Source organism: Neltuma alba, unplaced genomic scaffold (assembly GCF_004799145.2).
Source record: "Neltuma alba isolate B1F8T4 unplaced genomic scaffold, ASM479914v2 tig00003186_pilon, whole genome shotgun sequence".
NCBI lineage: Eukaryota > Viridiplantae > Streptophyta > Magnoliopsida > Fabales > Fabaceae > Neltuma > Neltuma alba.
The window spans coordinates 1,066,192-1,086,485 of NW_021633177.1; the positions used below are offsets into that span (position 1 = coordinate 1,066,192).

The window sequence follows — 20,294 nt, forward strand, 5'->3', positions numbered from 1 at the left end:
GCTTATCACTCCGGAAGTTAAAATTTCTCAGAGGTTGATTTATTATTAGTTACTCCCTCCGTTCTTTATTATAAGAGACATTTGATACTTATAGCATGTTCCTATATATAAGAGACACTTACAAGTTGTCTCTACTTTTTTGTGTTGATTTACTATTTTACCTATATTTATTATCTCCAATTCACACTCTCTCTCCCTCCCACTTCTCTTTCTTTTAATAATTTAATTGTTATCTCTCATGCTCTCTCTCCTTATTAATGAGGGCATTTTTGAAAAAAAATTATACTTTTTACACATTAATTGTTCTTAACTAATTTTAACTGTTTTTTTGATCAACGTACTTCGGTTATTTGTTTCTTATAATAAGGAACGGAGGGAGTATTAAATAACCTACTCTCATGGCAATATTCAAAAACGTACAATTCAATGATAATAATAATAACTGCAAGCCTTATGCCACCTCAGTTACATGGACGATGTTGCATTGTGTCTGTTAATAACAAAATCTTTAGATAAGTTGCTAGTTAAAAAACTGTATTTAATGATCTCATTGAGGAATTACTTTCTAATTTATCATCTGCATTAATTCCTGACTTTCTCTATATATGCTCAAACCATTTCAAACAGGTTCTAATTATTTTTTCCAAAAATAACTAGAACCTGTTTGAAAGTTCGTGTAACACAAAAAGGAAAAAAAAAGATTTCAGGTATAAAAGGAATTCTTTGTTAAAAAAAAAAAGTGAAGAAAAACAGTGGGCATCGGGATCAGTAAAAGAGTGGGAACGCAGTGGACGAAGGGACATTAATTAGCGTTGCAAATTGCAGGGGAGGCAGCAGATCTGCAGATATGAGATAAAAAGACGATAACATATTCTGTCTCACAAAACTACTTTTGCTTCCTTATTTAAAATCGTCTCGGAATATTAATTGCGCCCCAATAATTAACCACCTCCAAACCTTACCCAAATCCAGTTCATCCAATATTATCGTGTAAAACCACTGCCACTTTTTGTTCCACTACCATTTTTGGTGCTTTTTATACTTTCTGCCCAAAAAGAATGGTGCGTTTCATACTTCATTTGAAAAAAAGAAACACAGGGATGAGGGGTAAGAAAGGTATATTTTTATGGGAGGGAACCTTCCTATCCAACCCCCTTTTCTCATTCTCGCTTTATATATACCAAGGAAGTCCATAATTAGACTCTTATCATTTACATAATATTGTAATACAAACAAATGTATGTATCATAAATAAACTTATAAAAATGATTGTCTCCGTATTATTATGTGAAATATAAAATAAGTTGTATTATTTATAAATCATCATATTCGAACGCTACTTGTCTATTTTAAGTGAAGTGTGATTCAAAATTATTACTATAAATTAAATCAATATGATTTTACTTAAATTATATGTCCGAAAAGAAATACTAATTAGTAAAATGGACTTAGCCACAAATATTTTGGGATAACTAATTAGGCAGTCCTTATAGTTATCTTGAGTTTTGAATTAGGTCTCTACATTTGTTTTCTTTTTTATTAGATTCTTCAAATTTGTTCAGTCAAATGCGTTAGTCCTTGACATTAAAAACTGTTTAATAAGAGGTAACAACATTAAAAAAAATCCGTTACACTATCTAACTAGGCATCGCATGTAAAAATTAAAGTGAGTCTGAAATTAGTTTCTTCTCATTCTCTTTCTCTCTCCTCCCTTTATCCTCTCTCTCTCTCTCTCTCCCCCTTGATTCCTTTAAGGGTGTGTTTGGTTGGAGGGGAGGGGAGGGGAGGGAAAATGAGTCCCTCCCCTCATTTGGTTAAAAATTTTGAAGGGGAGGGGAGCTAAAATGTCCCCTCCCCTCTCCTCCCCTCCCTTTCCCCATTTTGGCTCCCCTCCAAATTGGGGGTTTTTGGAGGGGAGCCAAATTTTTAGACCATCATGCCCTTATAGTTTTTTCAATATTCCACTTCTACCCATAAAATATATTATTATAATATTTATTTCAAATAAAAAATATATTATAAAACATTATTTAAAAATAAAAAATTATAATATTATAAAATTAATTGTTTTTATAAATATATTATTTATTAAATATATTTTAAAGCTGGAAAAAAAGATAGCCTAAAGAGAATAAAATTTCATTTTTCTTAGAGCATATAAAATTTATTAATTTGATTATTTTAAATATATTATTATATTAATTAGAATAAAAATTACTGTACCAATTTTTTAATACACATATTAACATGATAAGACTGAATTTTTATTAAATTATATGATTTAAATTAAGATGTAAATTAATTTATATAATATATTAATAAAAAACACAAACTAATATGTAAGGGTAAAATGGTAAATTGATTATTACTATCCCTCCCCTCCCCTCCTTGAACCAAACAAGGGATCATTAAATAACCTCCCCTCCCCTCCTTTTTAATCAAACCAAACAAAGTGAAGATGAAACCTCCCCTCCCCTCCCTTACCCTTCCCTCCCCTCAAACCAAACAGACCCTAAGAGACCAAGCTTCAGAACCCTTCCTCACCATCCTTTGGCGCCTACCTTCTCTCACATTCATCTCCTTTTATGGTATCACAAAGCTTCTTAGTAATATATTACCTTTGGTTCTTAATATAAGATCTTGTTTAATTTTTATTTTAATCCAAAATATAAGATCTCAATCGACTTTGTTTTTAATATTTATGCATTTTTTTAAAGATAGTCCTTTTAATAATGATAGTTTTAGCCAACACACTTGATTAGTAAGGATATGTTATGAAAAACAATACATATTTACTAGAAATAACTAACTTAACTTATTTTTTTAATTTCTTCAAATTAGTCAACTAGTTCTTATAATTAGGACCGAAAGTAGTATTTAATATTCTAGGTTTGAAGTGAATTCAAAAGGACCAACTTGAGTGAGGCCTGAGTCAAAAAAAAAAAAAGGTGAGTGAGTTGGGGCAAGAGGATAGCATCAAGTTATCCGCCAACATCACCACCAAAACATAAGCCTTTCATTTAAGCAATCACAACAAATTCAATTCTCCCTTATTTCCAATATTGACCGACGAATTCACACGAGTAGTATTGGTCGGAGCAAAGAGAGTGAGACCAGCATTGAAGGACACGTATACAAAGCTTCAAAAGTGATCGTAAGAAAGGTCCCCGAGAGGCATGGATTTGACAATGGGGAAGGAGGTGTGTGGTTCGTAGGATAAGAGGATGAAGGAGGATGAGCCGATTTGGAACAGTGTGGTCTATTCTTGGCCGAAATTGGTTGGTGAGGTTGAGAAAATTAAAGTGACGTTGCTGGAGTGAATGTTTGAAGGTTCCAATTTAAAAGAGCATAGTCAAGATCGAAGAGTTAAAGCCTTGCGAAGGAAGAGAACGTTTGAGAGAGAGACAGTAAAAGGAGGGGGGAGAGAGAGTATGAGAAAAAATTATTTTGCAGATAACTTTAATTTTCACATCTATAGGCTGACAGATTCTTTAAGGTTGTTAGCTCTGATTAAACAGTTTTTAACGTTAAGGATTAATGCATTTGACAGAACAAATTTGAAGGATCTGATACAAGAGAAAATAAATGGGAGACCTGATTCAAAACACGAGATAACTAGAAGGACAGTCAAATTAGTTTTCCCCAAATATCTTTGAGCTTGTTGGGGTGGGACTTGCATATGTATGGTACCGTGAGATTGTAAGCTCATCAAATTCCATTTTGAGATCAGTTCCATACGTATGGTCTGAACTTATCTTCCAAAAATTATGTTCAAGCTGAACCTACGTACACTCCACGAAATTATCCTTAAAACCAATATATTACCTATAGTTCTTAATAAAAGAGCTCGTTTGACTTTTATTTTAGTTATAAATATAATATTCTAATCCACTTTGTTTCTCATATCTATTCTTTTTTTTTTCCAGGATAATCCTTGTAATAATAGTAGTTTTAGCCAATACACATGATTGACAATGATATTTTAAAAAAAACAACACATACTTATTACTCCTCCGGTTCTAAATATAAGACCTTTATATTTAGGACTGGAAGAGTATAAATAACTAATTCAACTAGTTTTTTAACATGTTTTATATTAAGGATTGAAAGTAGTATATTGTTTGTGAGAAGATTTGTGATAACAAGCATTCTTAACCTCCACAAATATCAATGTTGACTATATCATATTAGCCCGCCACATAATTTCCAAATACTTGTTATAATTAAAAATATTTGCCCGCTGTAAAAGTTCTTTATATCATTGGTTACCGTATCAATTATAGTCAAATTAGTGCGTGGCCGATTAACTAAATGCATAAAATAACTTTCTATATATCTTTGTACAAGATATTTTGATGAAAAAAATTGTGTTTTTACATACCATCCAATATCTAGTATGATTAAATAATAATCAAAAGTTAAGACCTTATTTATAGGACACTAAGCTAAATCCCCTCCTACAATCCTACCATCATTAGTCAATGAAAATGCATGTCAATTTTTTTTTTGGGTTGTCAGGCTATATGCAAGTATATTTGAAAATGCATAACTTTAATAACTTCAGTTTGGAAAAAGAAACCTCCATTGAACTCTAAATACATGCCTCTTGAGTTTAATTAATTATTCCTAAACGAATATAACAGAACCAAACTGTGAGTGTTTTCAAAGCTTTCTGTGCATCCTAGGATCAAAAGGAAAAAAGAAAAAAAAATTGACGATAGAGTCTGAACAAAATCTAAGAATATGTTGACACGGTTGAAACATAAATTCTCCCAAGTCATATTCTCTACTAGTAACAGAGTCACAGGTCGGTTAATAATGGGTAGGTTAGGCCACTATTTAATTAAAAATTAAAGCAACTGATATTAATTTAGTGATGGAGTTGAATTCCTTTTAAAATAATATTATATAAATTCAGAGAAAGTGAATAACGCGGGGCCCCGTGTGTGCGTGGGAGAGAAAGCAACAGCAGAAACCCATCGTTCTTGTGCCTATAAATGCCTTCGATTTCTCCTGCTTTTCCTTTCGTCCAGTAAATCTGCACGTCTCTCTTTCAACACAGACCAAAGAGAGACACATGCTTTGCCTTCTTCCTCTTCTCTATTAACCCTTTCTTCCTCCTCCCTATCCCTGAAACTGAATCAGGGGGACTATGGCCGCCGAAGCAGAACTCAAGATGTCTCACGACGTCGTCGTCCCCTCCGGCCACGCCAAGAAACGAATCGGCGACCACGATGCAGCCACCACCGCCACCTTCGATCCTAGCGCTCCTCCTCCCTTCACCATTTCAGAGATTCGAGCCGCGATTCCCAGCCATTGCTGGTTTAAGAACCCGTGGAGGTCCCTCGCTTACGTTCTCAGGGATGTGTTTCTTGTCCTTTCTTTGCTTGCTTTAGCTCTTCATTTCGATTCCTGGTTCTTCTGGCCTCTCTATTGGCCCCTTCAAGGTACCATGTTCTGGGCTCTCTTCGTTCTCGGCCATGATTGGTATTCCCTTCTCCCACTCTCTCTCTCTCTCTCTGTTTCTGCATCTTTTTGTTACCAATGGGGTGCTCTGTATTGCGCCGTAACTTTTTTGTTGCATTATTGTGCAGCGGCCATGGAAGCTTTTCAAACAATCGCAAGCTGAATAATTTTGTGGGCCACATCCTGCATTCTGCGATTCTTGTACCGTACCATGGATGGTTGGTTCTTAATTGGAAACTTTTCTTGTTACTTTGTTTCGTCCTTTTAATCTCATCTGAGAATAATCATTCTGGCAGGAGAATCAGCCACAAAACCCACCATCAAAACCACGGACATGTTGAGAATGATGAATCGTGGGTTCCGGTATGTGTTCACTTCCAAGAAGAAGGGGAAAAAAAAACATCATCATTGAATAGCTTGTTCATGATTAGTATGGGCCTTCTTTACTTTCGCAGATGACAGAGAAGCTTTATAAGAGTCAAAGCCGCAAGACAAGAATACTGAGATTCACTGTCCCCTTCCCAATCCTTGCCTTCCCCATTTATCTGGTGAGAGCTGGCTTGCTTTATTGTTCTGAAGATCTTATCAGAAAGATATTTATTACTACCACACTGATGATATAAAGCTTGGTTTCTGAACTGGAATTTCAGTGGAGAAGAAGCCCAGGAAAAGAAGGCTCTCACTTTAATCCCAACAGCAAATTGTTCTCCCCTAGAGACAGAAAAGATGTGACAACCTCAACCTTATGCTGGCTCGCCATGGCTTCTCTGATTCTCTACCTCATTTTCACCATGGGTCCCACTCAAGTCTTGAAGCTTTACGGTGTCCCTTATGCGGTAAATTCACCCATTCATGATTCATCCCCTGTTTCATCAACCTTGTAGGAATAACTCTAGACTTAAATCCTTGGTTCTGAATCTGATATCTCGTGCGTGGGCAGATCTTCGTCATGTGGTTGGACGCTGTCACATATTTGCACCACCATGGATACAAGCAGAAACTACCTTGGTACAGGGGCAAGGTACCCTATTAATAACATTAACTCGTTCCCTTTTCATGTTGCTTCTCCTTTGTCGTATCACGTTCTTAATTTGAGAACTAAAATCTAAACACCACAGAAACCGAATCTAAGTACGATATTTTGTGATAGGAATGGAGTTATTTGAGGGGTGGACTAACAACAGTGGATCGTGATTATGGTTGGATCAACAATATCCATCATGACATAGGAACCCACGTTATCCATCATCTTTTTCCTCAGATTCCTCATTACCACTTGATTGAAGCGGTACGTAACCGGTTATTCTTATACCTTATGCTCTTACATACATGCGATTTTAGGAAGCATCGATTCTTTAAGAACAAAATCTAGGTTTTACTTTTATGGTTGCGATCGAAGTTGCTCTGTTTTGTGCAGACGAAAGCGGCAAGACCAGTTCTGGGGAGGTATTATCGGGAACCTGAGAAATCCGGGCCAGTACCAGTTCATCTGATCCAGAATTTGATAGATAGTTTAAGACAAGACCACTACGTTAGTGACTCTGGAGACATCGTTTTCTATCAGACAGATCTCGACCTTCACGAGCATTCTAGGACCAAGTCTCAATGAGTTTATTATTCTGAGACCAGAAAGAAAACGTCGGTTTAGATTATTACTAGCTAGTTGCTGATTTCTCGTGTGTTTCTCTTGAGTTAGCGTGTGTTTGTTCCCTCTGAATTTCTGAAAAATAAAAAAAGAAAAGTGGTGTTAGTTGCTAGTTAGTGTTACTGGCAGATTCAGAGATTCGCACGATTATAATTGGCAGGAAGAGACAGAGATATGCATGTCGTGAAGTACCGAGAAGGAAATTAATTATATGGTTCTCTGCTTAGGTTGTGATATTTCATTAGTTATTGTTAATTTTGCGCAGAGCTCTCACATGGGTATGATCCGGCAAGGACGAATCCTCCATAATATTAACTCTCACAATTATTCCACCAACCAGAACGAAGACAAGAGGCTTTTTCAAAATTAAAATATAACACTCACCTAGCTTCGAATGAGTGCAAATTGAATCGAGGTCCTTGTGCGCAGCATCCCAAAAGAAGGGCCCATCCTTTTTATTGCTGTTATTATTGTTATTTCACTTTTACTTTCTTTAAAATGTCTCGTATCACACAACATGATCTTCTGTTGGGTATTACTAACAAGTTGCAAAGGTACGATGACACTGATTGATTGCTGCTCTTTTAATAATATTGCTTCCGCACGGATCACAAAAAATACACACACACACACACATATATGTATATATTCCCTTCACATCTCTCATATTCTATATATTAAATAAGCTCACGCGATGAGAAGAAAGTAGTATTTTTTTTCGCCCAAAAGAGGAGAAAGTAGTATGACTTGGTATTAAACAACATAGGCTTTTTCTGATTAAAGAAGAGGGGGAAAAGAAAACGACAGGAGAGAAATAATAATATGACTAATAAGGCGGCGAAGAAAGGAGGCATATCACCCATATGTTTTATTTTAAACTATTTTCTTTAAAAGGGTGGATATTTCGAAAATAAAAATATGCTTTCTGTACATTGCCCTTAAAAAGGGGAAAAGAGGGCATCGTTTTCATGTGTGCATTATTGTTTATTTTTAAATTAGTCAACTTTTATGTGTTTTATCTTGTTAATTCAAGTATATTTTTATGCACTAATACCTCTCTTTCCTCTATTCTCTCATTTTGTTTGGTTTAGATTATTTTTGTTATGAAAGTATTTTCCAATTTGCTGAATATTTTTTTTTTTGGGTTTCACTATTGGCCAGAAATGTTCAAAATGAACCCGTGTCTTTTTAATGGCATAGGGTAGCTTTGCTTCTTTTTTAACATTTTTAGGACAATATTAAACTAAGAAAAAACTTCGAATATATATAATTACTTCATAAATACTTTTAAGACAAAAATGACTCTCAACTCTCTCTTTTTTAACTCATTCCCCTCTCACCCAACAAAGCATAAGAGTAAAATCACTAAAAACATTTAAACACATCCAAAAGCAATACCAATTATTGTGATAAAAGTTACTGTGGTTGCTCAAAGCAGAATTATATTTTCTTAAATCAGCTCTGAACTACCGAAAGCACTATATAAATGTAACTGCAAAACATTACAGAAATCAAGATATGGAGAGACCAATCGCTGATCCATGTCAAAGGAATTTATTGACGAAAGAGTAGACTTTTGTTTCAAAAAGGAAAAGAAAATAAAATCAGCATAAGAAAATCTCAGAAGAAAATAACACAATCGTCACAAACAGAACAGTCCGTATGCAGCATGATAATCACTGGTACGTACGAGAAAAATAAGAGACAGATATGGTGAGGTCTGAGGTGACGTCGTAACTAACAGATTTCTTTGAATCAAGCTTAGCCATAAAGCACATCGCGCGTTAAGTCATAAATTACTGGTCAGGTTTAAAAGACAAATAAAGTTAGTAGATTCTAAACTCAAAGTGCTGATATTAGTTAGGAAAATTATTACAAGAAATATAATTATAAAAAAATCTTAATAACTAATCAGCAGAACATGTTATCATTTTTTGTTACTGAGACTATTATTACAGATTGCTCAGTTATTATGGAATGTTTTGACGAATATATTATTGTTTGAAACTTTATATGGTAATTCTCTCGAATTACTTTCGCCCAACTGCGTTTTTATATTCCTAAAGGAATTTAAAATAATTTAAAAGCAAACAATTTTATGTAAAATTTGATTATAAAATATATTCCGATAGAAATTTATAATATGATAAGGCACATGGAGTGCCTTAAATTTGTGGGGCGGGTAGGAGAAATAGTTGATGGATAATTGAAGGACGATGTAAGTAAGTGTTGGTACAGGGTTCTTGCAGGGGGGGCCTGATTAATGGGCCCAATGACTGATGGCCTTTCCTGTTACTGTCTCAGATTCCATTTTCATCAGATCACACTTTGTGCCCAAAACTTGCAAAGATCTTATATCTTTATCACATGTTCCCTCTGAATTATGCATTTAATTACATTAGTTGGTTGGTAGTAACATCTTATTCTCATTTTATAAATTAAAAGATTATATTATAATATTAGCCTCTAGATAGCTTCCTATTGGTGAGCATTATACGTTAAATTAACTGTCATAAATCATGGTCCGAAAAGTAATATAATAGAAACATTTTTTATAAAAAATTTCATGAGCACACACATACGTACTTTTAAACTGGATCACATGTGGGGGGAATTTGTGTCTCTTAGTAGTTTTTGTTCTGCCTTTACCCTGTATTTACACTTCAAAGTTTCAAACCAAACAAGAGAAGCCATATTCCACTCTTCTTTTTTCACTCATCCCAACATTATTATTTGAGCCTCCTTCTATCCCTCCATCTCGCTCAGAAAAAGCTTTCACTGTGCCAAGCATAACCTATGCTCCTTCTCCATAGTATATTATTGCATAGCTAGTATCATTATCTTATTGGAGACAATTCTGTTAGAGATATTTTCAGACATTAAATACGGGTATTTTTTTAAGGAAAAATTTGAATATTAATTCACTACGCATCCTTTTTGCCCAGTCCCTATATAAACATAGTGCTAGTTGATGAGAGTTACTTCACAAACAAGGAAAGGTAAAATCAAATTAATTTGGTTGGGTTGTTTTCCCAATTCGAAGTCTTTCTGATAGTTTGATAAATCTTATTGTAGTTTAATAAATATTCTTTGTTTCAATTCGGAATTCTTAATTACTTCGATTGGATAAACTCCTATGGATATTTTGTTTCACAACTTTTTGCGTACGAGGATATTGCCCCAATACGTTCAAAGAAGCCCGCACTTTGTTTAGAACCCAACGACAAAAGAATGGACATTTGACAGGAGTAAACTGTAATCCTATGGACTCCGAAGCCCAATACCTTTCCATTTACCAAGCCCATAATGAATAGTAGAAAGCCCATTTACCTGGTTGGCGCAGAAATTGTCAAAATTAAGCGGATGAGATGATGATTGTGACAAATTAATGGTTACACATGTTTATTAATTTTAAATTTCCACCATTTCAGTAAACATCGACCAGCAGCGAAGCAATTAGAACAAAGAATATCATAAAACATCAAGTAAGATACAGGATAACCAAATCCTTCATGAAACTACTGTTTGGTACAAGGGAAATAAACGGGAGGAGAGAGAAAGTAAAATTTTAATGAACTCTATTTAAAAAATTGAAGAAATTGGATTTTGAAATTTTAATAAAAAGAAAAATAGTATAAAAGAACAATAAAAATTAATTAAAAACTTTTAACCCTCACTTTTTCAATTTTTTAAACAGGGCTTATTAAATTTTTTCCTTAGCTCTCCGCCTCTCATTTTCCCTCATACCAAAATCCTAAAAGATAACCAAAAAAATCTACTACATGAAGAGTAAAATAGTACTACATTCATATTAAAAATTGAACTGTGACTTGTAACTAAGATCAAATAAAATATTTTTCCTTTACCCTACAAATAAAATAGAATTAGAGAAGCATGGGCTGTGACTGAAGTCATCAAAACGGCCTGAAAGACTCCCCAAAGCGAACGATTGCAAGCAATAAGTGACCGAGCAGTATAAACAAAAATAAATAAGGATGTCATGGGTGATGAGCAAGGCAAAAGGCAGCGAGGGAAGAACAAAAGTTAACAAAAGAAATGGTAACAATGATGAATCTTATTCCCATTCTCGTCTCTGCCTCCGACACAAACAAACAACAAAACTGCACAGCTACAGACACAGGTCAGAATCTTCGGCACTCTCCCCCATGCATCCATTTGTCCTCTTTCCTCTCTTTCTTCAGTCACTGCCCCCCTTCCCTGTCTCACCAACCTCCTATCTCCGACCACAATTTGGCCAGGGCGAGCTTTGCATCAGCACAAGGATGTGCATCCAATTAATTTGCAGCGGGTTCACATCCTTTTAGTTTTTGAACAGCGCTCTAATGCGGTTATTGATATTGGCTACAACTTGTTAAGAGACCTGAAATTAATTAATTTTATCCACTAATTAGAACTAACAAAATATATTATGCTTTTTTAGTTGAAATAAGAGTATCCTTAAGTGACACCTCTTCTTATAGAACAAGACTACTGCCATCTTAACTAATAACAAGTTCTTGATAAAATATATTTTTCCTGTTTTTAATATAAAATTTAATTGTTGTGTTGATTTTGATTCTAAATATAAGACATATTTTTCATATTTATCAATTTTTTTTAAATTATCCTTATAGATACTTCCTCAACCATAATTAAATAAAAAAAAAAGAAAAAATATTAAAAAAAATAATCACAATATTTAAAAAAAACATGTCATATTTTTTATAATTAACTAATTTATTTAATTTTTAAATTAAATTAAATTAATTAAATAGATTTTATATTAAGAATCAGACCATCATTATATCCTATAAGTAAATCTCAAATATGACCCTAAATACTGCAATAAAACATCTGGCTTTCCAAAACGAAGAAAAATACTAAAAAGTACAAAATGCGGCATTGCTGATCGTTGGGGACACCTCATCATTACTTTCCTCCCTCAAAAACAGAGGACCCGGGAAGAAAGCTTCACGCGCCCCAAGAGCGGGCTCCTGTTTGAACAGAACTGGGAAGCCCACAAAACGACACTTGGACACACAATGACTGGTCAGCGCGCGTGGAGACATGTCTCTGAAGACTATGTCCTTCCAGTGCATTACGCACTGTCCAGGTCCATTTCAGTTTCCTTTTTCCCTGTTCATCTCTTTCAAATCCAAATCCCGCCATCCTTCTCTTCCTCTCTCTCTGATATGGCAAATTCAAATCTCGCTTTTCTCCCTTTCTCCTTCTCTCAATCTGAATGGAAGTTTGAGATTCCATTCCGCTTTTCCTTTTTCCTCTTTCTTTCTCAGCTTTCTTCCCTTTCTACTTCAACATGAACCTCTTTCCCTCTCGCTTCTCTTCCCCTTCCTCTTTCTCCTCCTCCTCTTCTTCTTATTCCTCTTCCTATTCATCTTCCTCCTCCTCCTCTTTCTCCTTTGATTCGACCATGTGTACCTCCAAGAAAGCCACCGCAGGTTGTCTCACCGGCATCCTCCGCAGAATCCTCTGCTCTCGTGGCCTGCCCACCCACCCCTCCGATCAAATCAGAGACGATGATTCTGTACTTCAAACCCAACAAGTTCATCAGTTCAAGGCTGACCACAAGACTCTGGCTGGTTCTGTAACTCCTACTTCTACTAATGCTACTACTGTTTCTGCTCCTGGGATTGTTGCGAGGTTGATGGGTTTGGATTCCATGGCGGAATTACCCACTGAATCATCTGCCGCTTCGCTTTCGCGGAGCCGATCCATGAACTCTGTGCAATGCTTCGGGGAATGCGATCGGTTGGAGGGGATTCATCGGAGAGTGAAATCTACGTTGTCGTTTAGGGAGGTCCCGGGTTTTACGTTCCTTGAAAATGATGACAACTTCCTGGTGCTCAGCTTCGAAAGTCAACAATTTGAATCCAAACTGGGTTCTGCGCGATTAAAGCAGAGGCCGAAATCGAAGGAAAATAGGCGGGAAAAGTTGTCCTCTGAGAACATTATGAGTGGCAAGGAGAAACAGAGTAGGAAGGTGGGAGATGAAAAACCTTTGAGGAAAAATGACGGCAAGCTTCGAGAAGTTACCAACGTCACACCACAGTCAAGCGTCAAGAATTCTTCTGAAAAGAAGTATATCAATTCAGAAGCAGAGATGATCGAGGACGTTCTGCATGATAGAAAGCCAGATAGGAGGAGGAGGAGGAGGAAACCAAGCTGTAATTGTACAGTAGAGAAGACAGAACCAGATTGCAATTCAGAAGAAACAAGTCCAGTTTCTGTTCTCGACTTTGATCGCCAAGTTCCTGGATCAGGTACATTTCCTAAATTTAAGTTTCTCCGGTTTCAAATTTTGCAACATGGAATTGACGAAGCTGACTTTGCAGACTTAGATCCCCAGGGATAGGGATGAGCCCAAGAAGAAAGTTGTCACCAGAGCTTGGAAACGGCCAACACTTTCTTCTGCGTTTTGATGCGAACTTGATGATTGACCAGAGGATCGCAAAGGAAAACGATGAACACAAAAGCGAAGCATCGAGGAGGAAAGAGAAGCAGAGACAGAGATATATGGATATTTGGGAAGAAGCCCGCAGAAAAGCTGGAGATGAAGTGATAGGATCAAACCAAGTGTGGAAACATGGCGATTGTGAAAGTATAAGCGAGGATTTAGAGTCAGAAATTTTTGAACAACTAGTGAATGAGCTCGTTGATCAACTTCTTGTTGGCCATTGAGAACTGTAATGAAACCTTTCAAAAATTTTGTAAAATAAGCATCTTCATAAATGTACAAAGAAATTATTAAGCCTTTTCTCTTCTCAACTATTAAGCCTTTTCTCTAGAGTTCTCATCTTTTCTCTTGGTGATCTCAGTTTAGTGGAACTTCATCAATATTTAGATATCAATTAGGAGTAAACTTTATTAATTAGCTCGCCAAATAAGTGTTTTTGGTAAAGATTTGGGAAGGTGTTTTGACACTTGTGAGAATACTGTATTATTTGTTGAAATTTTAAAATGTAACTATAGTTATGTTGATATTTACGTTTCTGGCCAAACAAAATGTGGGTTTGTATCTACAAGTTATGATATAATTTATTATATATTGAGATAAATTGACGCTATTAATATTGTGAGTATTATAGTAAGCTGAACCTCATTACCGCAACAATAAAATTTGAGCAATTTGTATGGTACTTATATAGTGAGTTTATTTTTGGTCCTTGGCCAACAAAAATCAAAGGGAGAGCTGATGAAGAAACAAAGCTTGCGGTGTAGGTGCACTCATTATACAAGGCACAAAGAGATTTTTCTTAATCATATTTATAAGTTATCCCATTTATTTTTAGAGTAAAATATTCTAACATCTCTTGCATTTTGGCTCAATTATAAAGATTTTATCTCTATTTTGAAAACATACAATTAAGTTCAAATAATTAATTCTGTTAAGAATATTCCAAAATGATACTTTTTTAATTAAAATTTGTATTAAAAAGTCATTTACTATCTTACCCTTCATCATACTAAATTTCTAATTTTGATTAAAATTATTTTGAAAAATATTTCAAATCTTTTTCTTTTCCTTAATTTTATTTTTATTTTTAAAAATACTTGTTTTTTTTAATGTTTTTGAGACAAAAACTTAAATAACATAATTAATAGAGAACTAAAAATTTGATTAATTTTTTTAAATAAATTTGTAATTAAGTAACTATGTTTATAAATGTTTGTGAAAAAATTTTGTATGAAATTTTTAAATATTAAATATTAAATTATTTATATAATCTGTCAAATTTACATGATTTATATTATATAATAAAAAAGCATTTAAAATTTTTTATCCATTCAAAAAAAATTAAATAAATAGATTTAAATTGATGTGATGAAAATTTAAATTATAAAATTTTTATAATATAATCAAAATTAATAAGTTTTATGACATATTAGAAGGTTTGAAAATAGATGTATTAAAATAATTTTTTGTTGCATAAAAAAGTAGGTTTTTAACAAATATAAATATTTGGCATAAAAACAAATATAAAGGTTTAAATACTTCTTATTTTAATGGGGAATATTTTAATCAAAATAAAAAATCAAGAGTCAAACTTAACGGCCAGTTAATATTAGGATAGATGAAAATCAAATCCCCAACATTTAAGAAAAGTTTGTGTAACATATCTGTTAATTTTAAGGGAGGTTCATATATGTTTTCAAAATAGAAGAAATGTTTCTATAATTGAGGTAAAATAAAAGAATAGTCTGAATATTTTACTTATATTTTTAATATGAATATATTATTTTGTCATTTATTTATAATTTAGATGATTACTTTTTTAAAAGATATATATTAAATATGAATAAGATACCAGCAAAGAAAAGAATAAAATTAAAAATTTGTTATATTTAATTAAAAACAGAGTGAATATGGTTTAAGATTTTTTTTTCCCATACGTGTGAAATATTTTTAAGGGGGAATTTCACTGTAGGACCGCAGAAGACAAATAATTTCAAAGAGTTCCCAAAACTTTTTGAAACCTCACTGCAGGACCAAGGGACCAATCTGATATTAATTTTTAGAGTGAGATTACAATAATACCCCTCCCTTTTTATTTTATTAAAAAATAAATATTTACCGGAGTTACTGTTCCGGCCACCGGCGCTTAGGTGGCCGCCGTCGGGGTCCGTTCACCGGTGGCCGGAACAGTAACTCCGGCGGGACCTCCGGTGGCCGAAGTTTTTTTTGTTTAAAACAAAGTAGCCAAGAGAGGGTTTGAACCCAGGACCCCTTGGCACACCAAAAAACTTATAACCACCAAGCCAAGCAACCCATTCAATCATAAAATGAAAATAAAACTATATATAACAAAATAAACGCAACAGTCCAAATGTAAGTGAACAAGTGAAATTAGACGATTTACAAGTGGAATTCAGAAATTTGCAACAAAAATTAGGCAATTTACAAATAACATAATAGAAGTCATAACCCCAAATGCAAGTGTTTAAATGCAAATGAGCAAGTGAAATTTAAAGATTTACAATAAAATTTTATGGATTTACAACCTAAATTTGGCAAACACAAGAGAATTCACAACCCAAAATGTAAGTGTTTGAGTGTAAGTGAACAAATGAAATTAGACGATTTACAAGTGTAATTCAGCAATTTACAACAAAAATTAGACAATTTACAAATAACATAATAGAAGTCATAACTCCAAATGCAAGTGTTTAAGTGCAAATGAGCAAGTGAAATTTGAAGATTTACAATAAAATTTTATAGATTTACAACCCAAATTTGGCAAACACAAGAGAATTCACAACCCAAAATGTAAGTGTTTGAGTGTAAGTGAACAAGTGAAATTAGACGATTTACAAGTGTAATTCAGCAATTTACAACAAAAATTAGACAATTTACAAATAACATAATAGAAGTCATAACCCCAAATGCAAGTGTTTAAGTGCAAATGAGCAAGTGAAATTGTCGAATTTCACTTGCAAATCTATAAACTTTTGTTGTAAATCTTCAAATTTTATTTGCTCATTTACACTTAAACACTTGTATTTGAGATTGTGAGTTCCATTATGTTATTTGTAATTTGCCTAATTTTTGTTGTAAATTGCTGAATTCCACTTGTAAATCGTCTAATTTCACTTCTTCACTTACACTCAAACATTTACATTTTGGGTTGTGAATTCTCTTGTGTTTACCAAATTTGGGTTGTAAATCCATAAACTTTTATTGTAAATCTTTAAATTTTACTTGCTCATTTGCACTTAAATACTTGCATTTTGGGTTATGACTTCTATTATGTTATTTGTAAATTGCCTAATTTTTGTTGCAAATTTCTGAATTCCACTTGTAAATCGTCTAATTTCACTTATTCACTTACATTTGGACTGTTGAGTTTATTTTGTTATATATAGTTTTATTTGCATTTTATGATTGAATGGGTTGCTTGGCTTGGTGGTTACAAGTCTTTTGGTGTGCCAAGAGGTCCTGGGTTCAAACCCTCCCTTGGTCACTTTGTTTTAAACAAAATTAAACAAAAAAACTCCGGCCACCGGAGGTCCCGCCGGAGTTACTGTTCTGGCCACCGGTGACCAGACCCCGACGGCGGCCACCTGAGCGCCGGTGGCCGGAATAGTAACTCCGGTAAATATTTATTTTTTAATAAAATAAAAAGGGAGGGGTATTATTGTAATCTCACTCTAAAAATTAATATCAAATTGGTCCCTTGGTCCTGCAGTGAGGTTTCAGAAAGTTTTGGGAGCTCTTTGATATTAATTGTCTTCTGTGGTCCTACAGTGAAATTTTCCCTATTTTTAAACTATACAAAGGATGAGAGGCGTAGGAGGGGCTTTACGGCTTTTGGGCCAAACATGTCCTATAATCATTAATTAATTAATTAAAACATGGGGCAGAGCACAGATTCTGGGCCGTATCTTAAGAATCAATACTTTTTAGCCTTAAGCTACGCTCTGAGAGGGCAACACTTTAATAATGTCATCCTCGTCAAACCCAATAAATAAGCATTCGCCAATCCAATGAAACGCGCTTCGGCTTTTCCTACCTCCCTCAAGAGAGACACCTGGTTCCAGTCTTCGGCTTTTTCATTGGAAATAAAAATCATCATACACCATTAAAACTATTTATTATTAATTTTTAGCAAAATTATAATTTTGAAATAATTTCAGGGTAGCTATAATTTCTAAAATATTTTTAATATAATTTGTATAAAACTGATATTGTTTTATACTACCTCCCGTCTTTAATATAAGATCATGTTTGACTTTTATTTTGGTCCTAAATATAAGATCCCAATCTACTTTGTCTCTCATATTTATACATTTTTTCCCCAAAGTAGCCCTTCTAACAATGATAGTTCTAGTCAATACACTTGATTAGCAAAGATATTTTAGGAAAGACAACACCTATTTTTGATAAATAACTAACTCAACTTACTTCTTTAATTTCCTCAAATTAATCAACTGGTTCTTATAATAAGGACCAGAAGTAGTATATAATTTTTTCCCTTTATATTCTAAGGGTTAACAAGGAATTAAATGCTTAGAATCCTAATAAAAAACCACTACCCCAGATGGCAGAAGGCAAGTCAACTTCAAATTCATTAGGAAAGAAATGAAAGTACTATCATTGTATTTTGAATGCGGACTTTTCTTATGAAGAGGACAAATACTTTTATTTAATACTACTTTTAGTAAAAATTATAAAACTTAATACCACAGAAAGTAGTATAATAAAGCCACCCTCGCATCACTCCCACTTTAAAAAAACCTGCTTTCTTTCATACTTCTCCCACTTTCCCCGCTTCTTCCACCCTTTTTTATTTGAAAAAATAAAAAATTCAAAAGAAAGCTAGTAACATGAAATAAAGCAAAAAAGGTAAATATTCGTAGCAAACGGGTTTTGAATTTCAGAATTTGTTTTCAAAATATCATGCGTGCTATTGGGATAATTCACTTTTTACAGAAACTCATTTGTTTTTGTAATAACAGTTTTGGGGTTTCTATCTTCTTCTTGTGATAACGCAGACTAAGATCTAATTGACAGATTATAGAAATGAATGCCATAGCCCATAGTATTATTAGACATTTGCAAATTTAATCTAAATAAATCAGATTCAGAATATCCGCACAACTGCACAATAGCATATATGTATTGGGTATATCGTTCATCAATAAATTTGAGTGTGTTTGCTGTGTTAGCAATTAGCCGTGTGAATTTCAGAGCATTCCAATTTTAAAACATGTCTTTGGGTTTGTTGGCCTAAACGCACGTTGGACTATTTTAAAATGTAAAATCAAATACTGCTCAATTGCTTTTCCGCATCTCTTGACAGTGGTTTTGGCTGATTTGGGTGGTTTTGTTGGCTTAAGGTGTCTTCTTTCACTGCTTAATTGTAAAATAATAGTGATTTTGTTTGAAAGAGGGATCATTTTTATTGGGAGAAAAATTATGAAATTGAATTAAAATAAGTTTCCTTTCCAACCTTGTCTAAAAAATTTCAAAAACCTGTGATCGATTTACTCCAGGAGAAAATTCTCATTGAACACAAAGCTGGAGGCTAACTAAGAACCCATATGCCAATAACATGCTGCCACAACAATACAAACACCTTCCCAATCTGCACAGAGGAGAGATTCAAGGCTTATTTTTCTTTATTTGAATTGAAAATAAGGTTAAACTTGCCGTGTAAGAATTATAACCTACCATCTTCTTCATACAAAGGGATTACTTTGCCATTAGGACAATACACCAAGTTTTTCAGGTCTTGATCTTAGATAAATATGAGTGTGGATGTGTCCTTCCAGTTAACCTCAGTAGAAAAAACTAAGAACCCCTTTTTTTTTTTTTAGGTCTAACTGAACCAGTCAGGGAAAAAAAAACTAAACTAATGATGTTCTCTGTCTCAATGAGCAGAAGGGCAGACAGAACCAAAGTCCCAAGACGTCACGCAATTGTGAGAACCTTTTCTTTCCCAGTGCTCCATAATCTTCCCCACTAAGACAATGATGAACACAAAACCTTTAGAGCCGAAAGCAGCACTCAGAATGAAGCAACAAGGCATTTATTTTTATTATATAAGGAAAATAATGCAGAGAAGGACACAAGTGAACTACATCCTATCCTGATTCTCAATCAAATCAAAAACTCTTCAGTAAAAGTGATTCCTTCAACAAACAGACAAATTAGCTATCAAGTGCATATCTGATGCTTTCTGTCTGCAAGTTAGCTAATGACAATGCATGGGAATAAAAGATAGCATCAATTACATATAGTGGATTCTGCCAAGTGATGTAACAATTTGCGAAAGTGATTTTGACACAAGGCATAACATTACTAAAAGTGAAGTGTAGAAATCAAACTTTCTCAAGTTCATATAACTTTGGAATCTTGCATCCTCTGATATCATAAACATTATATTGAGCCAGGTTTTTAGAGGCGTGATTGTTCCCATGGATTTATATCACAACCAAAACCGATATTTCAGAGTTAAGTAAACCATAGAGGCGCAATAATCAGAAGAGAGAACCTAGGCAGAAGGTTTTAAACAGTTCATGTTATTTTTCCCTTTTCAACTAAATATGCCAACATGCAGAAGAACTTTTACAGAACAATGAATTAAGAAGAGCAGAACTTCAAAACGAATACTGAAATGTCAATTTTTATTAGAGAGCTTAAAAACAAACATTTAAACACGTG

The 20,294-nt window shown here is 34.0% G+C and overlaps 2 protein-coding genes across 3 annotated transcripts; both read left to right on the forward strand.

Annotated features, from left to right (window-relative positions):
- Positions 1 to 5,071: 5,071 nt before the first annotated feature.
- Positions 5,072 to 7,308, forward strand: LOC114740664 (omega-3 fatty acid desaturase, endoplasmic reticulum). The gene is made up of 8 exons (XM_028928856.1): positions 5,072 to 5,487; positions 5,595 to 5,684; positions 5,763 to 5,829; positions 5,922 to 6,014; positions 6,117 to 6,302; positions 6,407 to 6,487; positions 6,617 to 6,754; positions 6,884 to 7,308. The coding sequence occupies exons 1-8, from the start codon at positions 5,153 to 5,155 to the stop codon at positions 7,073 to 7,075; spliced, it is 1,182 nt and encodes a 393-aa protein (XP_028784689.1). The 5' UTR covers positions 5,072 to 5,152; the 3' UTR covers positions 7,076 to 7,308.
- A 5,044-nt stretch (positions 7,309 to 12,352) lies between these two features.
- On the forward strand, positions 12,353 to 13,600 carry LOC114740704 (vitellogenin). Of its 2 annotated transcripts, none has more exons than XM_028928916.1 (2): positions 12,353 to 13,392; positions 13,465 to 13,600. In XM_028928916.1, exons 1-2 carry the CDS (start codon positions 12,429 to 12,431, stop codon positions 13,482 to 13,484), a joined length of 984 nt encoding a protein of 327 aa, XP_028784749.1. In that variant the 5' UTR covers positions 12,353 to 12,428; the 3' UTR covers positions 13,485 to 13,600. The 2 variants fall into 2 exon arrangements, with proteins under 2 accessions (XP_028784749.1, XP_028784750.1); XM_028928917.1 differs by having other exon boundaries at positions 13,471 to 13,569.
- Positions 13,601 to 20,294: the final 6,694 nt, after the last annotated feature.